Genomic DNA, 11,309 nt, shown 5'->3' with positions numbered 1-11,309 from the left:
GGTTCATTCTGGTGGGGCGACCCTGGTTTAATAGAGGGACTAATCCAAAAAGAAATAGAATGAATAAATAAATACACACATATATATGTGTGTGTGTATATATATATATATATATATATATATATATATATATATATATATATATATATATATATATATATATATACATTCATACATACATATATATATATATATATATATATATATATATATATATATATATATATATATATATAAATAAAAATAAATGGGAAAGTTAATAATATAAATAATTCTCTAGCAACAACCCACCGCAGCTACGATTTTACTTTTAACAATGGCGGCCGAGTGAAATCAGGGTAAAGTCTAGATCGGATATGCGGCCGGCCGGAAGTGTGATATGCACATTAATAAAGCAGCATTTTTTTATGACACTGTATAACAATAATTAATATTTTTACAGTACTGTGAGGGTTGGGGTGGGGGTAGGAGTTAAAAAATACATTTTATTAGGTAATTTAATAGATAACATAACTAATACTCGGTACAACCACAGTTTTTACATTACTGTGACGGTTGGGTTTAGGGTGAGGGTAGACGTTAATAAAATACAACAAATGAGAAATGTAATAAATAATAGAAATAATTCGCGTTAACTTCCGGCCGCAAACATATCCGCTCTAGCAACAACCTGAAATCAGTCTATTGACCTTATTCTAAAATGCGGAAGTGCGCCTGTTTTCGCGATTGTCTTAGAACTTCCGATTCAGTCGCCTATGGGAGAAACGACTAGGAATAATAAACGGCAGAAAACAGTCAAACTGCTTGCTCTACAAACAAATGTTTGCATGACTATACAGACCAAGTCGAATAATATAATAAGAAAATATTAAATTGCAACATCAAGCAGCGTAACGAGCAGTTTTTAACGGCAAAAAATAAATGAAAGTGAAGGAGACCGGAAGTCTTGAGCCAAAAAGATTCAAATGGCAGCGCCCGCTCGTCGGCGGAGAATAAGGTGAATACGCTTCCCGCGCACAGACTGTGCTGGACCACACACGTGTGCTTGACACAGAATTACAAATCAGCCTTTAGACATGATACGCTCTTACATAACATGAGAGGACCAACCAGTACCATGATACAGAGCTTTTCAGAGTTCAGAGCATTTCACTAAACAAGCAGCAGAGGCCTGTTTCACCATGATGATACTCAAAAACATATCAGTGTAGAGCTGACAATGGCTTTCTCTGTTGAAGTGAACATTCACCTCTTACGTCAGACCGAAAAAGCCCTCGGCAGCACTTCACCTCTACATCATCATCATCATCTTCACCCAGTAAACAATCGCTCCTTTATAATAAAGTAGTCTCCAAAACTGCCAGACTTCAGTTTCACTCATCCGCAGGCCAACATGAAATCTGACCCGGAGGCTTTTAAAGCACGACGACTACATGAATGAAGCTTGTTACGCTGAATAAATGCATAGAGAGATGGTTTAATTAAAGAACGTGTGCGCGCGCACGTGTGTGTGTGTGTGTGGTGGAGATGCAGATTCCATGTGCGTCTGTTTATTAGTGACAATAGTTGATTTACTAAAAGCTTGACCTCTCCTGGGATCAATAAAAGAATCTTGCAAAGAAAAAGCTGCTGGTGGTTTTTGGACACGGGGTACAGTCAAGAACATCATTTATTCAATCAGGTGCTGCTCTTTACAAACATTTGAGGGTTTTTTTTTTTGTTGTTGTTTTTTTTCTTTATAATGGAAAAGAATCTGTAAATAACACATGCAGATTGCCTTGGGCTCCGGCGAGGAGGGGGGAGGTTTGTGGACGGACACTGGATCACAGATGACTACAGCTAGATTAACACATCTGCCACAGTTTTAGATATTCAGCGACATTTTGTGAGTCTATCGGGGTCGATTTGGAATTAGGGCCGCACAATATATAGTTTTAGCATCGATATTGCAATGTGTGCATCTAAAATAGGCATATCCCAAAGATATCTAATGTTGAGTCTGGATTATAGTTGATTAGGAGCTACAGGATCATATTTAATCACTGAATTTATATGATTTAACCAAAAAAAAAAAAAAAGAAAAGTTTTTTCTTGCTTCTAGTCTGAATATTTACAATTCAAAGTGAAAACAAGATTATTTTGCTCATCCCACTGGCAGATCATTTAGCTTATTTTAAAGAAAAACTCATAATTTTGACTTGTTGGAAACAAAACAGTATTTTTACACACTCCAAGACTTTTTTCTGGATATTTGGACTAGAAACCAGACAAAACAAACTAACCAAAGCATATTTTTTCATTGTGATTAATCAGTTTCTCTATATAAAAACTCATGAAACTGTATCCATATCGCAGCTGGAAGCGCATCCGCTGTGTAAAACATATGCTGGATGAGTTGGCGGTTCATTTCACTGTGGCGACCCATGATTGATAAAGGGACTAAGCCGAAAACAAAATGAATGCATTGATATCGCAATGTGCGCATCTAAAATAATCACATGGCAAAGATGTGCACTGTTGAGTCTGGATTATAGTTGATTAGGAGCTACAGAATTATATTTAATCTCTGAATTTATATGATTTATCAAAAAAAAAAGAAATTTTGTCTTGTTTCTAGTCCAAATGTCTACATTTTGAAGCAAAAACTAGATTATTTGGCTCATCCCACTGACCGATTTCTCCTAATTTTGACTAATTTCTTCTCAAGTGTGAAACAAAACAATATTTTTACATGCTTTAAGACACAGGTGTCAAACTCAGTTCCTAAAGGGCCGCAGCTCTGCACAGTTTAGTTCCAACCCTAATTAAACACACCTGATCAAACTAATTGAGTCCTTCAGGCTTGTTTGAAACCTACAGGTAAGTGTGTTGGAGCAGGGATGGAACTAAACTGTGCAGGGCTTCGGCGCTCCAGGAATTGAGTTCGACACCCCTGCTTTAAGACTTTTTTTTTTTCGGATTTCTGGACTAGAAACGAGACGACAAAATATGTTTTTCATTGTGATTAATCAATTCCTTTATCTAAAAACTCTTGAAACTATCCATATCGCAATGTACATCACAGAAAAATCCAATATCAGATTTTTCCAATATCATACAGCCCTATTTGGAATAAATAAGTCCTGATGTAAGGCAGTATTGAGGATTATAACACTGATTTTGCTGCTACTCTTGAAGAGAATAAAAATAACCTAAATGAATGTATAAGTATATGAGGCTGTTGAATTTAGATGACAATAAGTGCATGGACAGTATTAAGGCTATCTCACAGCAGGAATGATAATTATATTACCATCCAAACTATGTTAGTGTCATAAGTGCTTTTTCAGATATATATTTAGACATTTATTCAAATGTGTAAAATAAAATCCCCGTTATTTGTACAGTATTTGGGTCAAATTGACCTGCAAGTTGCAAGTAGCCAATTGTACCGCTCATTTTTTAAGTGTTAGAGCAGGATGGATTCTGATTGGCTGTTAATTCACCAGCTGGGTAAAGTGACCAGAATGATAAAGTCCTCTTTTATCGGCATTATCATAATTGTGATGTAGACCAGTGTTACCCAATGCTGTTCCTGAAGGCACATCATGAACACATTTTCAAGGTCTTCCTAATCAAACACACCTAAATCAACTCATCAGAGCATTAGAAATCCAAAACCTGAAGTGAATGCGTTAGATAAGGGAGACATCTAAAATGTGTAGTGCTAGTGTGCCTCTGGGAACTGCATTGGGAAACACTGACCTACACTGCTTTTACTGTAGAATTAGATTTTGGTGATAATACCAAAATCCTCAGTCAGGTCTCTTTAAACAGCTGGACTCGCTCAAAGTCAACAGTGAGACTCTGACTTATGAAGGAAATGGAAATAAATAACTAAACTAGAGCTGCTACGCATGCTCCGATCCAGTGCTCTCCGTCCACATCCCAAAACAACATCTGCTAGCAGGACCGCATGTTACTGTCAGGACGGTCCTGCTTCAGATTCAGCACAGAGCCCGCTGCGTTTGACCCAAGAGAGAGAGAGAGAGAAAGAGAGAGATGTGTATGATATAAACATGTGAAGCATACAGACAGGGATATAACATTAGAGTTTACAACATCTTGCTCAAAGAGAAAAAGGTTCAACATTTTTTTTTTCCAACTCTTTCATCAAAAGTAGGGAGGAAAGATAAGGATAGACATCTAAGAGCAGAGCGAGAGACTGATAAAGACAGAGGTACAGAGAAAAAGGGACTTTTTTCTTTTTTTTTTCTTTCTTTTTTTTGTCGTCCATCATTGTACAATAAAAAGAACGAAATCACATCCATTTTGTAGCACTATATACTGTGTATACGGCTTGAGAAAAGCTCAGGAGGAGGAAAAAGACAAGGGCGTTCATCATTTACAAGATGGTGTCTGTGAACAAAAGGCACTTTGAATGGGACAACCTTTAAATGCTCACCTATACACTACAGCACGAACACTATGGGAGCTCATTTACATACAGGACGATACGGGCGGCCATGTTTTTTTTTTTATGTTTTGTTTTTTATTTTCCCCCCGACGCATTTCTGACTCTCGTGTGCTCTAAACTACGACTAACAAAACCCTACACACGTTCACATCGACACGATCTCACCTAAACGAATCTGATTGCTCGCGACGCTTCTTATTGACCTTTTCTCCAACCGAAACATTTTTCATCTGGGATTGGTGCGTTTGAGATCCTAAGCGAAGATCGTATTTAAGAGTTGCCATATTGTTTGACAAGTCAAAAACAAGTTAGCTATTATTGATACATTAAAGACTTAAAGGTCCTGTGAAGTGCTTTGAAATGTGCGATTTTATTCGATGTTTGACATGATCTCAACCGAACTACGAAGAGAGGGTGGGGCATAGTTTAGCCCCTCCCCTTTTTAAAAACAGCCAATAGTGTTTTGTTTTATGACAGCTCTGCCAGTGACAGTGGTTGAGCTCGAGCGCATCAAATTAGAAGCGTCTTGAAGGGGGCGGGGCATGTCAGATACTAGAGAGCATTTGATTGGTCATAATTTGATGAGAAACTGAAGTATGAGGTGACGTGAATAAAACCGTTGATCCTTTTAGGAGGACAAACTACAAGCTTTACATGTTTATATCAGTTTTATTTCTTCTCAGTGTTTGGTGGGAGCACTTTTAGCTTAGCTTAGCATAGATTATTGAATCGGATTAGACCATTAGCATCTCATTAAAAAATGACCAAAGCGTTCCAACTAGCCATATTGACCTAGACAATAGCAATATTTTATTTTTAATCCATTCAGTCACTCAGTGTGTTACAGGAGAACTTTTAGCTTAGCTTAGCAGATCATTGAATCGGATTAGACTATTAGCATCTCACTCAAAAATGACCAGAGTTCCTATTAGCCATATTGACCTAGACAATAACAACTTTTAATTTTCAATCCATTCAATCAATCTTAGTGTCTGGTGGGAACACTTTTAGCTTAGCCTAGCATAAATCATTAAATCAGATTAGACCATTAGCTTCTTGTTCAAAAATGACCAGAGTTCCTACTAGCCATATTGACTTAAACAATTGCAACTTTTAATTTTCAATCCATTCAATCAATCTCAGTGTCTGGTGGGAACACTTTTAGCTTAGCCTAGCATAAATTATTAAATCGGATTAGACCATTAGCATCTCGTTTAAAAAAAAGACCAAAGAGTTTCTACTAGCCATATTGTCCTAGACCAGGGGTTCTCAAACTCTGTCCTGGAGGTCCGGTGCCCTGCAGATTTTAGCTCCAACTTGCCTTAATATACAGGATGTTTCTAAACAGCCTAATGAGAGATTGATTAGCTAGCGCAGGTGTGCCTGATTGGGGTTGCAGCAAAAATCTGTAGGACACAGAACCTCCAGGACCGAGATTGAAAACCCCTGACCTAGACAATAGCAACTTTTCATTTTTAATCCAAAGTGGGCGCACTTTTAGCTTAGCTTAGCATAGATAATTGAATCGGATTAGACCATTAGCATCTCGCTCAAAAAAAGACCAGAGTTCCTACTAGTCATATTGACCTAGACCAGGGGTTCTTAAACTCAGTCCTGGAGGTCCTGTGTCCTGCAGAATTTAGCTCTAACTTGCCTGCAATGATTTTTCAAGACAGCCCAGTAAGAGCTTGATTGGCTAGTTCTGGTGTCTGACTGGGGTTGGAGCTAAAATCTGCAGGACACCGGAACTCCAGGACTGAGATTGAGATCCCCTGACTTAGACAATAGCAACTTTTCATTTTTAATCCATTCAGTCAGTCTCAGTGTCTGGCAGGAGCACTTTTAGCTTAGCTTAGCATAGATCATTGAATCGGATTAGACCATTAGCATTTCAAAAACGAATAGAGTTTCTACAAGCCATATTGACCTAAAAAATGGCAACTTTTTTAGTAAAAAGAAAGCAGAGACTAAGGGGTAGAAATGGGATTAGGTCTTAAAAGCACTCGGAAATGTTTCCTTTAAATGTAGTAATGCTGTAAACAATGCTGTTTCTCTTCACAGGATATCAATGTATCATTAGGAGCCATTGATGTTAATTTAGTTTAGCCTCTGTGGGTTTTTTTGACCCTCAAAGTGCTTGTTATGAATCACCAAGGGCCACCGTTTCAGCTAAAAATCTAATTAAAAGCCACAATAACAGCAAATTAATATTTATGGGGGAAATACTTCAATATAGCAACATCCTAAATACGATACAATCGTTCGCTCAGGATCTAAACACGCATTATTTCTCCTGACGTTTGAAGGAAGTAAAAAGGGGCGCTGCTTTATTAAAGGTTGTAGTCAAATGCCTTTTGTCAGAACCAATCAAATCTGAACCCCTCTTTCCTTTAGTAAATACAAAAGAGAGAAACAGAGTAAAACAGTCGTCCTGGTGTGGTATTATTCGCTTATGAGTAACAGAAGCACCAGTATTTTTTCTTTTCTTTCCCGTAATACGTTCCGCTTTCGTAAAATCGTTCCACCCCCCCTAAAATAGTTTACAAATAAAACATAAAAAGATAAATGAAAAGTAAAAAGGAACTTCCCCAACGCTTACAAAGACTGGGATTCATTTTTGAGGCCCTCGTGTTTAGAGTCCCGGAGCTCGCAGACTTTAACCTATTCTTAAATTCATTTTTTTTAACGTGTTTTTTTTTTCCACTTTGCTTTCTTAAAAATCTGAAGACAAACACAGATATCTACCCAACACATTGCACACGGCTCAGTCCACATAGAACTTGTTTTTTTTTTTCGTCGTCTCTCAATCAATAATAACACTTCTTCAACAAAGAGAAAATGCTTCGTTTTCTCTGAAAAACAAGTTTGATCTCTATCCGCACTGACCTGAAACGACGGATGATCGACTTGCGCGTTTATTTAAATCGGTTTGGATGATGTCACTGACTCGGATGAAGGTCAAAAAATAACTAGACTGCCGTAGAGCTCGGAAGAACTATACATATGTCCATATTTTTTTATATATATATACACAGTATGCGTGCGATATGTTCTGGATAACATAGATCTATAAATATGATGTTTGCCGTTGCGCTCATATGCTGTTTGCTAAGCCCATGATACATATTGTACATATTTTTCTGTAGCTTATACGTGAAGTGAAGACCCTGAATTGCATGTAAAGGGGACACCGAGGCACTTTGATGTGTTTCAAGTGGATGATGAGAAAAAAAATCGTCAGCTCTCAGCCAATCAGAGTCCCTGACTTGTGATTGACAGCCAGGCAGTCCAGTTATTTAGTGAGGTCAGTGGTTTAGGGATTGGATCACGTTTTGATTTGAGAGGGGTTCGAGTTTAAAGGCTTCCCTTTGTCCTTTAAGGATGTGGGTGTGTGTGTTATAGTGCAATGTTTGTGTGTATGTGTGTGTGTGCGTTTAGTTTATCACTGTGCTGAAAGGCTAAATGAAATGAGAAGATTGTCTTGTGAGTCAGGCTGAACCGGTGAACTAAGAAAACGAAATTACCAACGTGAAACAAGTGAACAATGAACGAACTGTCAAGTGATGGAGAGTTTGATTTGTAGGAAGGGTAGAGCATGTCATAGAAGCGACCTCAAATATCTGATTAATGAAGAGCAAAACTGGAGATTGTCTGTTTGTAAGTCACATTCAAGCTGAAGGAGAGATTATTATGCTGAACACGGAGGAAAAAACAGCACAAATCCAACATGCAGCGTCTGATCAGCCGGCTACGCAAACTAAAACTCGCACGAAACCAGAAAACAAACAAGTATTTGATGAACGCCACAAAAACACGTCACATTTCACCCTGAAACCAAAAGAAAAATGACATTTAAAGTCTCATTTTGTATTATTATTCATTTTGATGACAATTAAGCATATATTTATTTACGGCATGTAATAATTAATAAATAAATAATACATCAAGTGTTTTGCATGACTGTGCGTTCACACCGAAAGCGGCGAGAGCATCTTAAGTAGCTGGAAGTCATTCGTTTTCAATGGGAGGAATAAGTGGCGAGGATCAGCGCGGCGCATCTTCGCCGGTGTGGGCGTCAAGGAGAGTTAAAATCAAGTTATGTTTGTGGTAATGAGCTATGACGCTGTTCAGGGGCAAGCAATCGCAATGCTGAAGTCTACCTCTTAAGAGTACTGTACACTTCGAGCACAGTGGTTCCCAAGGGTTAGATTATTGCAGTCGCCAGATTCCCAATTATTTACGATGTTTTCTGTGTATCTTGAATGTGAATCTTATGCTAACTATAATGACTTCAAAATATTTCAGACATATGGACACATATTGGATAAGTGGAGCAAAGCCACACCAACGTAACATCTTGATCTTCCATAGTTAAATGAGTTTGATCAAACGTGCTCAACATTTTCATGCTAGAAAGCATTTTTTTATGTAGGAATGTAACTGATTTGCTGATATCCTGCAACGGCTCATTTAAATACGAGATCGATGTAGTCAATTTTGACGCTCTCCCTGCCGCAGCTGTGAAGGCAGATAGCGTTGTCGCCAGAGCGAAGTTTGTCGCTCTTTGGTGTGAATGCACAGTTACAGCGTCATAATGAGATTATAATAATGAGTATTTGTAGGTAAATTGACTTATCACCTAAAATAATTTCGCAATTAAAGACTACACTGTAAAAAACATAATGGCTTCTTTTAAAATGCTTAAGTTGAGTCAAATTAAGTCATTTCGATATAAACCGACTTTAAACTTTGACTTAACAAAAAATTAAGTTGAAATCTGATTACCTTGCACTAAAAACTTAATTGAGTTGTGTTGAGTCAAATTAATTTTTAAGTCATTTCGATATAAACTGATTTAAAACTGACTTACCTTAAAAAATTAAGTTGAAATCTGATTACCTTGCACTAAAAACTTAATTGAGTTGTGTTGAGTCAAATTAATTTTTAAGTCATTTCGATATAAACTGATTTAAAACTGACTTAAATTAAAAAAATAAGTTGAAACCTGATTAACTTGCACGAAAAACCTAACTTGACTGAGTTGAGTGTCATTTCATTATGAATTGTCTTAAAACTTTGACTTAACGTAAAAAAATAAGTTAAAATCTGATTAACTTGCACTTAAAACTTAATTGAATTGAGTCAAATTAATTTCTAAGACATTTCTAATTAAACGGGCTTAAAATGACCCAACTTAAAAAATTAAGTTGAAACCTGATTAACTTGAACTAAAAAACTTAACTTAGATGAGTTAAGTCAAATTAATTGAAGTCATTTTGATATAAACTGACTTCATTTTTTATAGTTTTAAGTCAGTTGATATCGAAATGACTTTTGAGAAATTAATTTGACTCAAACTCAATCAAGTTAAGTTTTTAGTGCAAGTTGATCAGGTTTCAACCTAATTTTTTAAGTTAGGTCAGTTTATATCTAAATGGCTTAGAAATTAATTGGACTCAATTCAATTAAGTTTTTAGTGTAAGTTAATCAGATTTCAACTTATATTTTTACGTTAAGTCAAAGTTTTAAGTTGAAACCTGATTAACTTGCACTAAAAGCTTAACTAGAATGAACTGAGTTAAATTTATAATCAAGTCATTTCAATATAAACTGACTTAACTTTGGCTTAACTTAAAATAACTTAAGTTAAAATCTGATTAACTTGCACTTTTGCTGCTTGTTCAAACTACTTATTTAAAATGAGTTGAAACCATTCTTAATGTTTTTTTGGACAACTTAAATTTGTAAATAAAACAATTAAGCAATTAAACTTTAATAGGATTATACTGAAATTGTGTGTAACCCAGTGTATTTATGACAGTTTAAGTCGTATAATTACTTTACAGTGTATCTAATGAAATAAGCTCACGTTTTCAAAACACATTCTTATATTTCTGATTTGATTTTGAGGTGAAATGTAACCTGGAATGCTTTTGTGACAAAACAAAAGTACTGCAAAACCAAACGCAAAGCAGAAGAAGCCCACGTTTGCATGGGCTGACCGGATATATATATTAATCCGCAAGCACTCAGATTGATCGATGGATGCGTGAAATAAACAAAAAACCATCATCGCTTTGCTTTTCTGACTCAAATCACTGGCCTTTTCATTCATGAACACTACAAAATGAAAATAAATGAGTCACAAGCTGGACATTACGGTCACTCGTGCTTGACCCTTCCCATTCCTGGTGTCTATGATGCTGTGTGTGTGTATGTGTGTGTTACCTCGGAAACATGTAGCCTGACTCCACATCGCAAATCTAAGGCCAAAAAAGCGTCATCCCTTACCAATAATCAAATAGTGCATACATGTCGGTGAATTGCACGCGGTTAGTGTTATCGGTTGTTTCGCTCACAGTCTATTGCTCGTCAACGGGTAAAAACACACTGCGAAAAAAAAAAGTCAGGAGCCAATCAGAAGGCTCCAACCGAAGTCTCTCCATCCAATCACACGCCTCCGGTGATTGACATTCCATTTCAAAAGTCGCTTTCAGTTTCCAAAAACAAAACAAGAGTTCTGAGTGGGAAGAGATGGATTTTTCCTCAGCGTATGACGTATGGATGAAGAAATCAGGGGCGGGAAAATCAAGCGACGGGATTGGTCAATGTTTTTGGAATCCTCCAAGTGGGTTCTCCAGACTGGCAGGATAATGCTGAAGCCTTCCAGATTCCTCATCCGAAAGAGAGCCAGTGTTTTTTTGGGGGGGAATTGTGTGTGCGTTTGTGTGTGCGTGTGTTTGCGTGACACTTTACAGGGCGTTGCGGGAAAGTTTGTGACTGTTTCCAGTTTTCGCTGTGGATCTTCTTTGTGTTTGTGTGTTCATGAAAAGTCTCGTCAAAGGAACCATGA

General features: G+C 37.1%; 1 protein-coding gene and 2 long non-coding RNA genes across 52 annotated transcripts in view; 1 reads left to right on the top strand and 2 right to left on the bottom strand.

The window, feature by feature from the left end:
* The window catches only part of LOC147837528 (uncharacterized), a 5,274-nt gene extending 3,211 nt beyond the window's left edge, over window positions 1–2,063 (bottom strand). Inside the window, exon 1 of the long non-coding RNA XR_015477032.1 lies at window positions 415–2,063. This is a non-coding gene — a long non-coding RNA (uncharacterized LOC147837528). The remainder of the gene's footprint in view (window positions 1–414) is intronic.
* On the top strand, window positions 2,056–9,361 carry LOC147837527 (uncharacterized). The gene is made up of 2 exons (XR_015477024.1): window positions 2,056–5,444; window positions 5,600–9,361. It is a non-coding gene; the product is annotated as an uncharacterized LOC147837527 (long non-coding RNA).
* The window catches only part of nfixa (nuclear factor I/Xa), a 253,724-nt gene continuing 246,923 nt past the window's right edge, over window positions 4,509–11,309 (bottom strand). For 23 of the 50 annotated variants that reach the window (XM_087235012.1, XM_087235013.1, XM_087235002.1 and 20 more), the window contains one exon: window positions 4,509–11,309. In XM_087235012.1, the coding sequence (XP_087091138.1) occupies window positions 11,295–11,309 (15 nt within the window). In that variant the 3' untranslated portion in view covers window positions 4,509–11,294. The other 27 variants (XR_015475478.1, XR_015475479.1, XR_015475487.1 and 24 more) reach the window with 12 other exon arrangements.

The sequence above is a fragment of the Danio rerio genome, chromosome 1 (assembly GCF_052040795.2).
Source record: "Danio rerio strain M-AB ecotype USA chromosome 1, GRCz13ab, whole genome shotgun sequence".
NCBI classification, from domain to species: domain Eukaryota; kingdom Metazoa; phylum Chordata; class Actinopteri; order Cypriniformes; family Danionidae; genus Danio; species Danio rerio.
This window is presented reverse-complemented; position numbering and strand designations above follow the sequence as displayed.